The sequence below is a fragment of the Mugil cephalus genome, chromosome 2 (genome assembly GCF_022458985.1).
Source record: "Mugil cephalus isolate CIBA_MC_2020 chromosome 2, CIBA_Mcephalus_1.1, whole genome shotgun sequence".
Taxonomy (NCBI): Eukaryota; Metazoa; Chordata; class Actinopteri; order Mugiliformes; family Mugilidae; genus Mugil; species Mugil cephalus.
In genome coordinates this window covers 23,494,822-23,512,500 of record NC_061771.1, presented here as the reverse complement: position 1 = coordinate 23,512,500, position 17,679 = coordinate 23,494,822, and the positions used below count along the sequence as shown (strand labels likewise).

At 43.4% G+C, this 17,679-nt stretch overlaps 2 protein-coding genes across 2 annotated transcripts in view; one reads left to right on the top strand and one right to left on the bottom strand.

Moving 5' to 3' along the window:
• The window catches only part of polq (polymerase (DNA directed), theta), a 20,729-nt gene extending 15,474 nt beyond the window's left edge, over positions 1-5,255 (top strand). Inside the window, exons 26-35 of the mRNA XM_047578557.1 lie at positions 442-616; positions 2,220-2,343; positions 2,846-2,946; positions 3,047-3,129; positions 3,222-3,323; positions 3,421-3,532; positions 4,338-4,462; positions 4,558-4,693; positions 4,784-4,869; positions 4,972-5,255. Coding sequence (XP_047434513.1) covers positions 442-616; positions 2,220-2,343; positions 2,846-2,946; positions 3,047-3,129; positions 3,222-3,323; positions 3,421-3,532; positions 4,338-4,462; positions 4,558-4,693; positions 4,784-4,869; positions 4,972-5,085 — 1,158 coding nt within the window. The 3' untranslated portion in view covers positions 5,086-5,255. The remainder of the gene's footprint in view (positions 1-441; positions 617-2,219; positions 2,344-2,845; positions 2,947-3,046; positions 3,130-3,221; positions 3,324-3,420; positions 3,533-4,337; positions 4,463-4,557; positions 4,694-4,783; positions 4,870-4,971) is intronic.
• A 450-nt stretch (positions 5,256-5,705) lies between these two features.
• uba6 (ubiquitin like modifier activating enzyme 6) lies at positions 5,706-16,833 on the bottom strand. Its single transcript, XM_047579217.1, has 32 exons — positions 16,791-16,833; positions 16,172-16,262; positions 15,875-15,969; positions 15,728-15,756; positions 15,504-15,598; positions 15,271-15,382; positions 14,734-14,814; positions 14,460-14,582; positions 14,199-14,322; positions 13,934-14,037; positions 13,777-13,839; positions 13,335-13,411; positions 13,167-13,233; positions 12,910-13,053; positions 12,585-12,731; positions 12,416-12,496; positions 12,246-12,323; positions 11,635-11,816; positions 11,400-11,505; positions 11,198-11,287; positions 11,033-11,113; positions 10,826-10,954; positions 10,689-10,740; positions 10,545-10,608; positions 10,385-10,454; positions 10,235-10,306; positions 10,020-10,143; positions 9,700-9,893; positions 8,549-8,676; positions 7,877-7,964; positions 7,650-7,744; positions 5,706-7,537 (listed from the first exon to the last, which is right to left on the bottom strand). The coding sequence occupies exons 2-32, from the start codon at positions 16,210-16,212 to the stop codon at positions 7,396-7,398; spliced, it is 3,078 nt and encodes a 1,025-aa protein (XP_047435173.1). The 5' UTR covers positions 16,213-16,262; positions 16,791-16,833; the 3' UTR covers positions 5,706-7,395.
• Between the last annotated feature and the right edge of the window lie 846 nt (positions 16,834-17,679).

The window sequence follows — 17,679 nt, the reverse complement described above, 5'->3', positions numbered from 1 at the left end:
ACCTTAATGAAAAATAAAGAGCGAGTCAGAAAAAAAAATTTTTTTGAACCAGGCTGTAAACATGTTTAATTATGCCATAAAGTTGGGTTTTTTAACATGGGGGTCTATGGGTATTTGCTCCCTTTTGGAGCCTCAAGTGGCCACTCGATGAACTGCAGTTCTTTGCACTTGTGCATGAGCTTCATCGCTCAGACCCGGAGGTCGCAGCCTGAACAGTCGATGGTAGCCAGCAAATTTTTGGAGCCAGTGGCAATCAGTGGTATTACACCTAAAATATGTCCACCCTTTATATCCAGGCTTGAAGTGCTTCATGTTTTCCTCAACACAACAGCAGATCATTGTTGATCATATTCTCATTTGACTTAACCCCAAAAATACACAAACACCACCCAAATCCATATGTTAATTTCCTGAATGTAAGACACTCGCTTTCCACATCAGGATGTTCTGGAGAAGCTTCGCCCCCTGCACCCTTTACCGGGGGTAATTCTAGAGTGGAGGCGGATCACCAACGCCTTAACTAAAGTGGTGTTCGCACTGCAGAGGGAGAAACGGTACCAGCCCACACTGGAAATGGACAGAATATACCCCATCGCCCAGACACACACAGCCACAGGTAAAACACAAAGACTTCACGTCGTACTACTGGATCAAATCTAAGGATCAAGATCTAAGATCAAAAGATGAGACAAGAGTTAAGAATGTCAGCTTTTATTTCCTGGTATTTACATCTTGATGTGTTAAAGAACTTAGGATATATCTCTGCTTGTATTACACCACAGCATTTTTAGGCGAGCAAAAGTAATGTAACAGATAATCTTAAAGTAAATAACATTTAATATTTGGTGGCATAACCCTTGCTTGCAATGACTGCCTCAAGCCTGCGATCCATCGACATCACCAAACCGTTGCATTCTTCATTTGTGATACTATTCCAGGCTTTTACCGCAACTTCTTTCAGTTCTTGTTTGTTTCGGGGAGTTTCTCCTTTCAGTCTCCTCTTCAGGAGGTGAAATGCTGCTCAATTGGAGTTAAGGTCAGGTGATTGACTTGGCCAGTCTAAAACCTTCCACTTTTTTCCCCTGATGAAGTCCTTGTTGGCAGTGTGCTCTGGGTCATCGTCCTGCTGTGTGATAAAATTCCTCCTGATTCATTTGGATGCATTTCTCCGTAAACTGGCAGACAAAATGTTTCTGAACACTTCAGAATTCATTCTGCCGTTACCATCATCAGTTACATCATCAATAAATATTAATGAACCTGTTCCAGAAGCAGCCGTGCACGTCCAAGCCATGACATCACCTCCACCGTGCTTCACACATGAGCTTGTTTGCTTCGGATCATAGGCAGTTCCTTTCTATCTCCACACTTTCCATCACATTGGTAGAGATTAGTCTTGGTCTTATCGGTCCATAAGATTGTGTTCCAGAACTTTTGTGGCTCATCTTCATACTTCTTTGCAAATTTCAATCTGGCCTTCTGATTCTTACTGCTGATAATGGTTTGCATCTTTTGTGGCCTCTATATTTCTGCTCTCGGAGTCTTCTTCAAACAGTGGATCGTGATACCTTCACCCCTGCTCTGTGGAGGTCGTTGGTGATGTTACTTACTGATGTTTTGGGGTTTTTCTTCACAGCTTTCGCAATATTTCTGTCATCAATTACTGTTGTTTTCCTTGGCCGACCTGTTCGACATCTGTTGCTCAGTTCACCAGTAGTTTCTTTGTTATTCAGGACGTTCCAGATTGTTGTGTTTGCTATGCACAATGTTTGGCTCTCATTGATTTTCCTTCTTTTCTCAGCTTGAAAATGCCTTGCTTTTCTCCTATACCCATTCATGTTGGTTTACCCTCTTTAACAAGAAATGCACACTTTACAGGTTTCAACCCAGGCCAAAAAGTAGACTAGTCATGCAGAGCTATTTAATGTTTCAACAATCAACCTTAGAGGCAACACCTGTCAGTCACATGTTCCAATAGTTTTGCTCACTTGAAAAATGTTTGGGTTCAAACAAAGGGTGGTATGTCCTGAGTTATTTAACACATCAACATCAGGAAATAAAAGCTGACATTCTGAACTCTTGTCTCATCGTTTGATCTTAAACCCAAATGTCTCCAGTGAACAACAAAAACAAGGGAATTTGCCTTGCTGTTCCAATATGTTTGGAGGGGGCTGCACAATCTAAAATACACAGCTCCTTCTGTTTTGTTTTATTTTTAGGCAGAGTGAGCTTCACTGAGCCCAACATACAGAACGTCCCCAAAGACTTTGACATTTACATGCCCACGGTGGTGGGTGAGAGCCCCCCTTCACAAAATGGCTGCAGGAGGACCACCAAACCAGGGTAGGTCGAAGCACAGTACATACTGAACGGTGTGAGTACTGAAACCTTGAGGTGTAATAGTATTGCACACATGACGAATGTTCACCGTGGAGCCTGACAGCAGCAGGAAGTAAAGAAGTAAACAAAGGAACACTGGTCATTCTAATTACAAAGAAATCAGTTTATTTAATTGGACCCAGAGCTCATTAAAGCACGCTAGCTCTTAATGCATCTGCAGATACATTTGTTTGTTTTAACCGTGAAAAAACTTTCTCATTATTATATTTTCTATTAAAACCTGTAGTTCCTGTGGTGGTTATTGCATTTCATTCATGCAGTTTGCACATCTGCCTGTGTACAGGAAACGATACACTTCGTTTGTGTCACTCAGACCAGTCCTCCATGCATCATGGTTTAACACCTGCTTTGCAATAGTGATTCACTGACCACATCAAGAGTTGAGGTGAATAAAAATGTCACCGAGGTATGTGAGTTGCTGAATTAATTTTCTTCCTTGTTGCAGAAAGAGGAGACGATCTGGGGTTCCCTCAGTGACAGGTGGACCCGCAGAACGCGGCCCGGCCTTTTCTGTCAGCATGAGACACGCTTTCGTTCCCTTTTCAGGTGACTGTGACGCCGCTACATTTGTTTTGCATTCCCAGTCACCTTCTCTCCCTGTAGCTTTGCCTCATATCGTTCCATGTCTGTCTGTACTGAACCGTAGGTGGAATGATATTAGCAGCTGATTACTCCCAGCTGGAGCTGAGGGTATTGGCTCATCTGTCGAAGGATCAGCGCCTCCTGCAGGTCAGTGGCAACACGAGAAGACTCGATACTGTATATTAATTAATAAAATAAAAATAAAAAAAACGATATGGCTGAACATGTGTGCGCGCAAGGTGCTGAACGGAGGAGCAGACGTGTTTCGCTGCATCGCTGCCGAGTGGAAAAGCATCGATCCAGAATCTGTGAACGACAGCCTCCGACAACAGGCAAAACAGGTGCAACTAGGCAGAAGAAGAAGAAAGAAAACATGGACATGCGTGGATTGTTTTCACCTCACCCGTGTGCACATTCAAACTGTGTATGTGTTGTCAGATTTGCTACGGCATCATCTACGGGATGGGAGCAAAGTCTTTGGGGGAGCAGATGGGAGTGGAGGAGAACGACGCGGCCTGCTACATCGAGAGTTTCAAGGCCAGATATAAAGGTGAGCACTGGGTGGAATCTAATTCCCACACCTGAAACACTAGTGCGTAGTTTCATGAAGTGACCAGTGACCTTTAAGACTGGAGGCTTAGGGTGGATTATCTCAAGAAATTCAATGTTTCAAGCAGAATACACCCATAACTGAGGTTTTCATCATATTACTTTACCAGAGACACAAGGTGAATAATAACGCTGTGTCGCTAACAAGTGCTGGTCAGGGCATCGATCATCTATCTCACGTGAACGAATAATTTATACCGTTGATATACAGTATACACCAATCAGGCATAACATTATGACCACCTTCTTGATATTGTGTACGTCTCCCTTGTGCCTCCAAAACGGTCATGACTCAGAGATTGGACATGTGGGTGTCCAGTTGTTAGTGAGGGTCCTAGTGAGGGGAGACTTGAAGTGTCTTTGCTATGGGGTGGGGGGGGGCCTGGTCTGGTCTGGTCTAGGTGCTTGAGACATGTCAAAGCAACATCCACATGAATGAAAGGTCCAAAAATGTAGTCAATGCCGTTTACTTCTCCTGTCAGTGGTTTTAATGTTGTGGCTGATCGGTGTATATACATAAAATGTATAGAAATGTCTCCGTCTACTTTATGTAAAGACTTAACACAACTTAAATGTGTGAAATCTTTATCTATTATTCCTGTATTTTGTTGACGAAATCAAATTAGTGAAATAAAAAAAAAGCACAATGTGCCTTGAAAAACATTGCCAATTTTTTGTTAAAAAAAGCATCAAGTTACTTATAAATCACCACTCTGACACAGTCACGCTTGTCTCCTACGTTTCAGGTATCAGTGCTTTTCTTAAACAGACTGTGAAAAACTGCATAAAGGACGGCTACGTTCAGACGCTGAAGGGCCGCAGGAGATACCTGGCTGGAATCACCAGCACCAACGCGCACGTCAAAGCTCACGTAAGATCTGTCTTGTACGGCAGAATTCATAGAAGTCTGTGGAGTGACATTAAAAAAAAACAAAAACGTGTAACTTCCCCTCCTCACCCTCTCAGGCGGAGCGCCAGGCCGTGAACACGACCGTACAGGGTTCAGCGGCCGACATCGTCAAACTTGCCACCGTCAACATCCAGAAGCAGCTGCGTAGAACCTACCCCGCGGCGCCGCCGTCCCACCAGCACGCTCACTCAGGTGACTTGAAAACGACTTTTCGTTTTGCACGAACGCAGACGGAGGCGAGCGCGACGTCTCTAAATTAACCCCCGTCTGTTATCACCACAGGCCGTGACCGGCGCAGAGGAGCTCACTTTGTCCTGCAGCTGCACGATGAGCTCATCTACGAAACCGCAGAAGAAGACCTCATACAGGTATGTGTGTCAGTTCGTGGGTGTTTGGTGAATGATGCACCTGATGCGAATGATGCGTATGATGCAGTGTCTTTCCCATCCCAACCCTTTTGCTTCGCTCAGGTCGCACAGATAGTGAAGAGGGAGATGGAGTCAGCTGTGAAGCTCTATGTGAAGCTCAAGGCCAAAGTCAAAGCGGGACCCAGCTGGGGGAACCTGCAGGACCTGGATATATGATGTGAATGTTTTAACGTTTGAAATCAAATACAATGTATTGTGATATGCACCGATCAGACATAACATTGTGACCACCTTCCTAATGTTGTGTGGGTCTCCCTTGAAAAGAGTCGGGATTCATCAGAGAATGGACGTGGGTCTTCTGAGGTTGTCCTGTGGTGTCTGGTAACACAGTGTTGTTGGGGGGGGGGGGGGGGTCTTTGGGTCCTATGAGTTAGAGGGGAGGGGCCTCTGTGGATCAGGCCTGTTACAGTGCATACCACAGATACTTGATCAGTTTGGGATCTTGTGCTGGAGATTGTGTTTTACAAGATGTTCAGTGGTTTTAATGTTGTGGCTGATCGGTGCATGTAGAAACTGTAATTTGCACTAAAATGTTTTTTTTATTCACTACATTGACAGTAATGAAATGCTCTATGAAATTTAAATAGACTATTGAATTATTTATTATACTGTTTTCTAATGAACTGTATCACAAATGATGAATATTTGTTAAAAAAATTATCCCAATGCTGGTATTATACACGTGTTTATACCTGATGCAATAAACTGAAAAGATATCATCTCTACTAGCTGGAGGGAAGTTTGTGATGATCTTAAAACAGAGACTCAGACGTTGGTATCTTGAAGATATCCTGAAATCTCATTTATTCATTTATTGGACCATTGGTCGAGCCGTCCGTCACAATAACATACATCATTATTGTCACTCTTTAACACTGTTCTGTTTTACACTTATGGAATTCACTGCACAAGAAGCAGCCGTTTACGGGCAGAGGAGTAAATGAAAGCCAAGGTGGGATTTTGTGTGACTTAAGTCTCTTCGGGCCAGAAGTTTTATTAAAGACACATGATGACTTTGTCTTCAGCTTGATCTGGATACAAAGTTTGATTATATCATTCAAAACCGCGTCGACATCATTGCCAATATGTGACAAGTCTATTTCAGAGATCCTTTTCATAACCTTCATGTGAACTAAATAAAAGGGCCGTTTATACTTTTAGGATGATTAACAGTTAACCAGTGCACCACGACTCAACGGAGCTCGTCAACACAGGCTCAGTTTGACACACACACAAAAAAAAAAAAAAGAGGTGTAACAAGTAAATAAATACATGTCACAGACAAACATCCATAAGCGAATACAACACAAATCATGGACAGCAAATTTTTTTTTCCAATTTTTTTTTACCCATTTAAAACGAATGCATTTTTTTTTTTTTTTTTTTTTTTTAAAAACAGGAATGTGATCCCAGAAGTTGGTGCATATGTTTCCTGTCTGTCAAAATAAGGCTTCTCTATGTGTGAAACAGTCACTGAATGCATGCCAGTACATGATCTTAATGGAGAACGTTTGTGTTAACTGATGCCAGCCGTTACCTAGGTACTGAGCAGAGCAGGTGAGAGTAGAAGCTACGGTTACAGGCGGCCGCGCCCAAAGCTGTCGAGCGCAACACGCGCCGACGCCGTCGCTTCTGACCGGAGAGCGACGCGACGGCGCGTGTCGCTCTTAGGTGAGTGGCATCCATCCTCTGTGATATGAACATGTTTTCATGAGGCAGTCAACGTGATCACAAAAGAACAATCGTCTGCAGACACAATGATAATCAGTATCTTTGGTGGTTTTTTGCCGTCGTCCACTGACCTGTTGCATCTTTATGTTACACGAGAAATATTGGCTTGACCGGTTTCGCTCGGGGGGGGGGAACGTGGGCAACAACTGGCAAATTATGTGGCTGACACTATCGTCAGTGGCTGACGAGACGACTCGGAGGAAGAAGATGCGATGCCTGCTAATCTTTATTGTGCCGACAGCCCCCCTCCCCCCTCCCTAAGAGCCTAGCAGATTTAAAACAAGTGAAAAGAAGGGGGCTGTACGTTGGAGTATGCAGCTTTCAGTAAACATAGTTTTTAGTCGGACTCACTGCCACACAAAAAAAAAAAAAAAAAAAGATTATTATTAATCAATTAAGGCATTGGCACAGGCGGAGCTGTGCATTTCACCAGAGTAGAAAACAGAACAGAGAAAATATATGTACACAGGTACAATTATAAGTGCTACTCAAGCAGCCCTGTGTTCCACTGGCTAGATCTGAGACGAGAGGAAAACTGGGACCGGTCGCCGGTCTTTCCTGCTCCATGGAGTACAGAGGGGGCTTGTGCCGGGGGGCCAGGAGCTTTGCCCTTCGTCAGATATCATCTCGAGGGAAAACTCGTGGCCCTGGCCTCGGTTATTGGGTTATAACAATTTTACATGAAGGAAGGGAAATAAGGACACAGGAGGTTTGAGTGCGATCTCCGGGGAGGCGTCAGGGAGTCCCTCCGTCGGGGCTGAAGTAGTACCTGACGGGGGGACCGGGGAGCTCCTCGTCTCCGTCCGCCTCTGGAGGGAACGATACGGTGAGGTCCACGTAGCGGCGGTCCACGGATGGCTTGATCAGCTTCTTCATTCTGCGGGGGAGTCGGGGCCGAGCGAGTTAAATGCATGGGTTCGGTTTAGGTAACGGACAAATAATTTGCGTCTAAGAACCCAGCACAGGTCTCTGTTGAGTAAAGCACTTACGTCAGTTTCAGTCTCTTGGAGTGTCCAGGCATCACAGGCACATAGAGCATCTTCACGCCGTGGACGACCATAGTGGGTTCAATTCCGTACTTTTCCTAAAACAGAAAGCACGACAAATGATACATTTTTATTTGACAAATAAACAGTCTATGGCAACGTAAAACAATGTGGAAACTGCATCTGATTTATGAAGACAACAACAATAGATGTGGAGAAATGTTTCTCACCCTCACTGCATTCATGAAGTCGGAGAGAGTGAAGTCCTCATGGCCAAAAATAGTCCAGCAGTCCCAGATGGTGAAGTAGATATCGTTCCTGGGAAAGAAGCCATGCAGCCATCATTATATTATGCTGTATACTGATTTGTGATGATGATAATAATGAAACTTTGCTGCAGTGCTGGCGCCACTATGTTAAGGTGTGGTCGTAAGGGTGAGAGACATATTCCCTGTATACTCGGGGACTCTGGTCTTACTATGTGCAATAATTGTTTATAACTATAACCCATGTTTATAACTATACTGACCCTGAGACTGTGCAATAATAATTATAATATATTTCCTTATATATTCTCACCATGTGCAATATTTTTTTCTCTGTAGAGCAATAACTCGGAACACCGGTTCACTTCACTTATACTTGTACATATTGTTATATATATATTTCCTATATTCTAATTCTCTTATTTATTCTGATTGCTCTTTGTTCTTAACACTGGTACACTTTGAGTTGGAGCTGCTGTAACGAAAAGTAATTTCCCCCCCGGGATCAATAAAGTAATTCTGATTTTCAAGAGACATAAGTCAAAAAAGCTGAAATATTCCACCACGTGTCATAAACCCATCACCAGAATGACATCGTGCATGCGTGAGACGGAGAAACGGTAAAAACCCTCGTACCTGATGAGCGTCCGTTTGACCTGGGCCGGCTCCGTGAACACTACCACAGGAATGGCCAGGTTAAAGAAGCAGTTTTTGAAAGATTCGAATCCGTAACCTCCGACCAACTTGATCAGCTCCAGAGCCACCTGGGTGCATTCAAATGTCACGAAACGTTACAACTCAGCCTTACACTAAACGACGTAAAATCAAACATTCATTCATTTAAACAAAATACTAAGAATAAGAATAATAGAAGAATAAGAATACTAGAAAAATAAATTCTGATGATCAGATTGTTAGCTGCATGGTATAATGTGGACAATTCCAATCTAAACATATAATTTAAAAACACGTTTGTCTGAAACCCACTGATCAGCCACAACATTACAACTACTGTCATTCATGTGGATGTTACTCAGACATGTACCATCCACCTAAAACACTCCCTAACAGCATCATCCATCTCCAGCAGAACTATACGTCTTTTCACTCAACGAAACAGCTCTAAGATGTTCAGGACGTCCTTTGTCCCCCCCATCAGGCTGTACAACGCCGCTGTTTTAAATGCTTAATACTCATTTCTAAATTGTTGAACTATACAAAGTTTTTTTCACACAGTGATTCATATTGACATGTTAGCACAGCCTCATATTTACATAGTTCTGCACTGTAGATTCTGGTGATTTTGTTGGCGTGTTATGTTGATGTCTGTGTATGTTTGTGGACAAGCTACTGGACACTTGAATTTCCCCCAGGGAGCGAATAAAGTCTTTTTCTTTTCTATTCTAAAAACATTAAAAACAGCCTAAATGTCTTAACCCAGCCTCTGAAAATCCCCACATTCTGAACTGATCAAGTATTTTGAAAACTGGGATGCCACTGCAAACATCCCGGTGCCAGAAACCACAGGAAAACCTCACAAGGCCCGAGTCCTTTTCCTTTATGAGGCAGAACTGTTTTCGAGGCAGCACAGAGGAAACCCTGCGCAACATTTTTATTATGGTTTTAATGCTGCGGTTGATCCGTGCAGACACAGTGAACCACATCAAAATACTCGCTGCAAACTACACCGTTAATCACTTCTGAAGGGCAGGCTGAAATTAAATGATCTCCGAAGGACAAGAACAACATGAGTCATGATAAAAGACGTGGTGCGCGACGGTTCTCACCAGTCCGGCCACAGCCGCCGTTGCCGTGGCGATGGCTGGGATGATCTTGCCAGCGATCCGCTTGGTCTTGAATCTGTCGGCGGGCTCGATGGCGTACATGGTGGCTCTGAGGGCGGACGCCGACGTGATGAAATCCATGTGGCCGTTGCCGTCGTCGTCCTTCTCAAACTGGAGGGGGCTCATCTGTAAACACTCTGCAGAGTGTGCGGAGGAGGCAGCGTTACCGCTAACTATTACAAAAACGGCAATTTCGTTTCGACCGCTTAATAGGACGGGAAATGAGAGATCGGAACGGATGTGATCGGCGATTGTTTGCAGACCTGGCGTGACCCTGTCAGTGCCGATGGCCTGCTCCAGCTGGGCGATGGCTTCCCTCTCCTCTTCGCTGCTCAGAGGCATCTTCGCCTGATCGGGCTTCTTCGCCGTCTCGTCCGTCACTATACTCTGACAATCCACAAGACGAGAGATTAGGGTTTTTTTTTTTGTTTTTTTTTTTTAACTCTCAGATAAAACAAAGGTCAGATCTTTCTCTTACTTTCTCCGAGGGCCTGTACTCAGGAATCTCGACTTCTGAGAGAACCCTGCTCACCGCTTCTTCAGAGAGATCCTGAAAAAATAAAAATAAAACATCAGTCAGTGATTAAGTGTGTGTTTGAGAGTGTGTTCCCGAGTCAAAGCAGCCTACCTTTTCTGAGTAAGGGATGTTATAGATCCCTGCGAAGAGGCGGGCAGTGCTGACAATGAAACTGAAGTGTCTGGTGGGAGGAGAGGGGAGTTCGTTAAGCCTGGATGTGCGACATCGAGCCGGAGCGAAGGGTTAAACGGGGACATAAAAGCATACTCACAAAGAGTCTTTCAAGTCAAATTCAATAGGTGTTGGAGGTCTTTTCGGGGACTGCCAAAACAAACCTAAAGAAGAGGAGAAAGCTTTTACCAAACATCTTATTTGATAACTTCGCGAGGTTTGCACAAGATTATTAAAAACTTACTTCCATCTTTTAACCTTGTGTCCAGGGGGAAAGAGTGCAAGAGTTGAAGGGCCTTAAAAAAAAAAAAAATAAAACATGTCACGAATATCATAAACAATGCACATTTGTAGAGCTTGCATATAACAACTGCTAGTTACCTTTCTTTTGAAATACTTGTCAAATTTCAGACGGGCGACAGCGATGCACTGCTCCCACTGACTCGGCCGTCTGCTCAGCAGCTTGATGACCTGGAACGCCCCCTCCAGGCTTTCCCCCGTCTGCATTCTCTGCACACATGAGAGTTTTCATTAAAGAAAACAGTTTCCTAACCAAGCTGTTTGCTGCACATTTAGCACAAGTCTCACCTGTAGCACCGCTTCAGCAGAGGGGTGGGTCTGCCAGAAGGAGTTGTACATGGAAGGCTTGTGGACGAAGGCGTTCTCAAACTAGACAACCAGAGGAAAGAGTTAGGAGGCACGCTGACGGACGCGCGCGGAACAAGAATGGTGCTGGGATTTAAGCTGTCAGACCTTATCTCTGGCCCACTGGATGGTGTGCTCTATGACAGCAGGGAAAGACTTAAGGGTGCAGAATGGGATCTCCTCCTCAGGGGGGTCCCTCTGGGAGGAAAAGGGGACAGATATTTTAGCATGGTGAGGGTAATGCAATAATTAAAGAATTTAATGAACATGTTGGAGCCAGAAAAAAAAAAAACATCTTCTGCAGACTCACATGGCTATTGTAGGACTCGGTCAAGTTTGGCACAATGATTTCAGTGTGTCCTTTAGTTCCCATGGTGCCAGAGTCCAGGAGCGGCCTTTGATTGGATACGCAGCGGCTAAACGTGACAAAAACAACCTTAAATTGCACGAAACTCCGAGATTGACATCATAACCAAGTTAACTAGAAAATGTGTTTGGTTAAACTATGGTTGGTTGACTATTTTACAAAGCATGTTTTTATCAACCTGTCCACATATCTCCGGGCCTCCACGTTGTCCAGAGCAGTGACCACGAGGTTTTGAGAGTAGTAGAACGAGTCACTATAGATGCTCTCAGTAGCTGGACACACCTTGTTGAGGTGAGCATTCACCTGCAGGTCTGGGTTGATATCGCAAGTGGCTTCTGCTGCGGTGGTGCTTTTCGGTTTCTGAGACATAGAGAGAAACAAGAAGGAAGGGGAGCATGACGATTGGAATCAATAAATAAACTAAACCAGGTGTGTCAAACATACGGTTCAGGGGCCAAAACCCAAATACAGAAACTACAATGAAGACATGAACTGCAATTTTTCTGTAAAAATAATTCCTAATTTGTCCACCAGGGGTTTGTCTTTTTTGCTATAGATGCAGCCTTTTACCCTTGTACCAAAACAAAGGAAAAGATCTGGAGTTCCTGTTAGTTGTAGGGTATTGTGTTATTATGTTACTGGTTATATGGAGGTTAAATTGGACTGTAAGTGACGCCTGAACTAAAATGAGTTTGACACCCCTGAACTAAGCTGTTATCACAATGCAAAGGGTGCAGAAGCAGAAAAGGGTTGCGGTTAAAACGAGGACGTGGTTGAGTACCAATTCACCTGTATGTGATGTGGCCTGAAGAGAAACTGCCTGTTGAGGTTTGACTTTTCTATGAGGTCTGGGTCTGTTATGCACACCTGAGAAACAACAAGGTACATTTCAGTAAGCTCATTTCACACAGAGATGAAATATACAGAACACAAATAAAGATAAATAAGCGAATGCCCACCTCTCCTGAGCTCTTGGCCAGTCCCACCCCAAGCAGGGCAAAGTTTTTTAGCATCTCACAGCCTATGGCACCGCAGCCGACCTAGAAGGAAATAAAACAATGAGTTTACTTGGATGTGACCTTTAAGCAGCATCCAATAGATGTTTTTAAAATGCTGAAAAAATCTTACCATGAAGACCCTGAGCTTGTGCAGTTCGAGACACATCGATTCACCAATGCAAGCTCGTAATCCATCGTATCGATCTCCTCTTGGGAAAAACTCCTCAGCAGAAAGAGACTGAAGTGGTTTGACTACCTCAATGGCATCGAGATACAACTGAACATGTGTGAGAGAGAGAAACAGGGAATGAGACCAAATTTACAGATATTTGGGAAAAGACTTGAGGCAAAAATGCGTACAAAGTCAAATTAAGGGTGAAGTGAGCTACGCAACCAGCACTAAGAACAATGTCAGCCCTGTAATGGTGACCTACATTTTGAATTTAGTAACCTACCCACTGCTGCAGCGGCGCAAACTTCCCTGTGATGGCCTTAAGAGCTTCCTGACTGGCTAGACCTCCTACAGCTGCTGCTAACGGAGGAAGCGTTCCCCTCGCCGTCCTCGACAGGCAGCGCACCAGCTCAGCGTTCACAGGAGCCTGGGAGGAAAGGAAAAGAACGAGTGATGTTTAGCATCAATCATCTCAGCGGGGTATGGTTCTGTGCGTAGCTTCAAACTGATGGAATAAAACAAGCAGAAAAGCAAGCTCACTTTATTTTTTAGAGTTGCATTCACTTCCTCAGTTAGCTTCAGTAGAGCCTCAGCATCCTGCAAACACCTGAGGACACACGAGGAAATGTTATTCAATATCCCGAGGTAACGTACAGAGAGTAGAGCAGCAGATTGAAGTGGACAACTGTGAGTGGAAATTTTGTTTACCCAATGTTGGGAAGTCTACTATGTTGCTCCTGGAAGTTGTCAAGTGCTAACATGGCTGCATGGATCTGTAGTGGAGCCTGATGGGTAGATTTAAACACAAATGCAATGAACTGCTTAGTTAAACTCAAGCAAACACAATCAGGAATTCATGAACTCAAATAATTTAACGCACAGTGTCTGGTTTAACGAGTTTTACAAGGCTGATGGTTAAACATCTCCATACAAACTCCAAGAAACAGGGTGAATGTAATGGTGTACGTGTGTTCCTGTTATTTGTAAAAGTAAAAGCAGTGTTTTGACCATGGTAAGTTTCTGTGGTGAGGGTCCATTGTCTAGGGTCAACATTAGTCATGCAGTGTAGTTTACGTGGATTATGAACCAACTTGCTTGTGATTTGTGCTTTAACTGGTTTTCTAGTTCACAGCTTTCTCTAAACTCTCACCTCTGGTTTGCTGAAGTCTGGAGTCATGACCTGGGGTTCATACAACTGTTGCTCTATTGTTTCCTGAAAAACATAAGTGGATATAAATGCAGTTTATTTAAATAATGCATTTTTTTCCAAATGTGATATTTTTAGTTGTTGTTTTTTTTAAACTTACAAATCTGTATGTCTTTGGAGTTTTCACTAGGACAAAGAAACCTCCATGTGCATATGGTTGAAGCTGGGATGTGTCTCCTATAGCAAAACTGTGCGGGGAAAGAACTAAAACCACACACATTCAAACACAACACACATAAATATGAAGAATTAGATTAAATAATGTGACTTTACACGCGAAACATGTCTCCAAATCTGCATGTTACATTTAACAAAACAAAACTGTAAGGTACTAAGATCTGTTTTCTGCAGTGCAGACACAATACCTGAAACCTGTCGTGCGGTGCCGTTGAGCTCAACCATGCCGCTGACCTCTCTGAAGACAACACTCTGGCCTGTCTGCAAGCCATGGGGTTGGTTGTCCATGCACGTCACCACCGCGGGATTGTCCTAAAGAGGAAACAGTTTGAAGGCGAAGACAATGAGTAAGAAATGAGCACATTTCAGGGAAGTCCAGCTTTCTTACATCCATACAAATGTAGCATAATGTAGAGAGTGAGAGAAGTTTCTAGCTGTAGAAAAACTACCTGAGTGATACTTTGGATGAAAATCTCCTTGGGCTCTTCTCCCGTGGGGTCGGACACCTCAAACTTGTCTCCAAAATCACAAAACACCCGCACACAGATGCCATGTGCATCACAGCTGATGAACTGATACGACAAAAGGTGGCACGGTTTGGTTATTTACAGACAAAAAAAAAATTGGTTAATATTTGACCGCTTGCGTGCACCGCATTGGCAAGACGTGGTTTAGCTCACGCTCTGTCTGTAATGTATAACCACTGCGGGACTGTAGACTTACTCTGATGGGGGGTTGTTGCGAGTGGCAGAACTCATTTACTCTCTTCTGTAGGCTCAGTCTGGTCTCTGTCAAAATCACACACTGAAGGAAACAGCAGAGCAGTATTTTAATTGTTCCATTGATGAAAAGGAAACAAATAATGCAGACACACAATAGGCCAGCCAATGGCGCGATGCATCGTCCCTAAAGGTTTTATAAAATCATAACGGATCGCTTCGTTCCAAGACCTCTCACATTTCAGATTTTAGGTATAACATGTCTACAGACTGAGGTACAAGCAGTGTTTACCCAAATGAAAACATTTGGACAATAATTTTACACTGTGACAGCTTGCTCCCATTGGAAGGCTATGAATTCCACCCGACCACATCCACTGCTCTTTCTAAAATAATAAAACAACAGCTTTGGAGCTATGCTACCACAGTGTTTGAATATATACAACAATTTCTATCGTCTGGGAAATAACCATTTCACTGATAATCCAGGAGTCATCCATTTAAGGAATCATGAGTTTGATTCTGGAAGGCAGTAACTGACCTGATAGTTTCTGAGAAAACTGAGATCAGAGTTGTCGTCCAGAGCAGAAGAGGACATGTCGACGTGGACATAGGGGTTCAACTCTGCGACCCGAGGACACACCGCCTCCACCCTGCGGTAGAAATCCAAGCGGATGGGTGAGCAATAATAACGAAAAGAACGTGGCCATTTACGCACGTATCACAGGACAAGAGTGTGAAGTGGATCGGCGCAGCCTCGGGGTGCATCATTACCTTGTCGTCTGGTTCAAAACATCCTCTTTGCGAATAAAGAAGTTGGAGCCGAGGTCCCAGGTCTCGCACTGCTTCGTGTCATGAAGTGTGACAGTCTGTACACGCACAGAGCACAGATGTTCACAGAAACCGTATGTCCACTAACAAACGTTACACCTGTGAGAAATTTGACTGGCACACTAGTGTTTTTATACTGTCACAATATTCAGAGAGAGCGCCCCTACCTTCACACCAGCCAGCACGATATTCTTCGCTGTGAAAACAAGTCAAATTACTTAGCGACAAATTACACTCGCCTGGTCGAATCCTTACGAATACTATTATGTTAAATTTTACACAGTGCGAAAGATGTCTGAAAGATGTTTGCCTACCGATCTCAACCCCCAGTCCTCCCATTCCACTGAGAAAGACCGAGGACCGGGCCATCTGGTGCATAGCACTGTCTCCGAGGACATAGCGCTGGCGGCTGGATGGGGAGACAAGAGATCACGATGGAGTGTGAGGGAATTTGCCCAGAGATATCAAGAGAGGAAAGTGAGGAGCAAAATCACAGCAAGTGCACTGGTTGGCGCATGGTGCTGTTGTCATTTCCTGCCACACGATGCTGTCGGTGGTGGTGATACGCTGACTATACTGTGCTGTGATGTGCAGCCAAAAGGTGAACTTGCCTGTAAAGGGAGTCGTCAATCTCCATCAAGTCTGCAGCCATGCTGGGAGGGGAAGGGGGAAGTTCAACTGTCTCAGAGAAAACGACTCTACCTATGTAAATATATATATATAAAAAAAATATATGAATAAAAATACAGACACTGTCAAACGTATAAAAGCTTTTGGGGGGGAGCGGTAATGATCTAAAACCAACGCCCTACTGTAAGTTAGCTTGTAATGCTAACTAACTGTTAAAGCCAGCTAACTCTAGACGTGTTGTTGGCCTGACAACCGTCACCCGCGCAACAAGGTAAAGAGTCCGCGTTCAAAATATTAAGTAACTTCTAACAGTCAAATGTTTTAGCGTTTAACTCAGCTTCCCCTGCGGCGTTGTAAGATTTCATGAAGCTGGTGAAGAAACCTCAGCGTTAGCAAGTGCAGCTAGCTGGTGCCACTGCTGCCTGGTGCCGGTGGCGAAGACACTTGTCCTAAACTCGTTAAAAGTGATGTCACACACGTTAGGCTACAAGCAACTGGCCAGAGCAGATGGCTTGTTTAGATATTAAAATGTCTACCATTCAATATGAAAAAAGCGTTGCTGGAATTGTTAAATATAGGCAAAATATCGTCTGTAGCTACCTGTCAGTACGCACGACGAGCTTTAGCGAATGAATGGCTGTGACTGGTTAAAACTTTGAGTGGTTCCGGGTTACCACGAGTCACATGACCCAAGTCATCCAATCATTTTACGCCATTTTTCTAGGACTACATTTGTGGTTAAATCCTTTTTTTTTTTTTGTTGCTGTGTTAGATATAGCCCTCCTGCGGGTCCAATTACAAAATGTCAAACATTTTCAGCATATACTTTCGTTAAAGTCACTCATACTCCTCAAACAAACCTGCAGTTTATATGATTTTAATGTATTATCATGTGTTACAGTGTGTTAGAAGTTACTGAAGTGAAAAGTTTTGATTTTAATTATGATGCATCTAATTGAGCGCAAAAGGGAACAATTTCCTCTCTAGCATCGCCACTTGCTGGTCGTTTTGGTTTATCGTTACAGTGTTTGTTTTTGTGTGTGTGTGTTTTCATACTGTGATATTCTCTTTTACTATTTCAGATTCAACCTGCACAATATTTCAATCAATAATAAATTTCAAAAAATAAATTTGAGAAGCTGACTTTTTTTGTTTGTTTTGTTTTGTTTTTATTTCAGTTGTGGCTTGTCATGAAGAGGCGATGGTGGGTCCTGAAGAAAGAGCAGCAGATAACCACTGTGTTAAAGAGAGATTGCCTGATTATCTGAAATTTTCACATGATGATTTTTGTTAAGTATTTTATTTCAGTCTGGATTTGAGGTGAAACATTACTACTTCTAGCCAAAATGACTATATGGCATTGTGTCTTTCACTCAAGCGGCATGCCTTTTCGAGATAAGACAGAAATGGAAAATGTTTTTCACATTCTAATATTTTCAACCACAAACTTGTCTGTAATGCACACACTCACACACACATTTTTAAACAT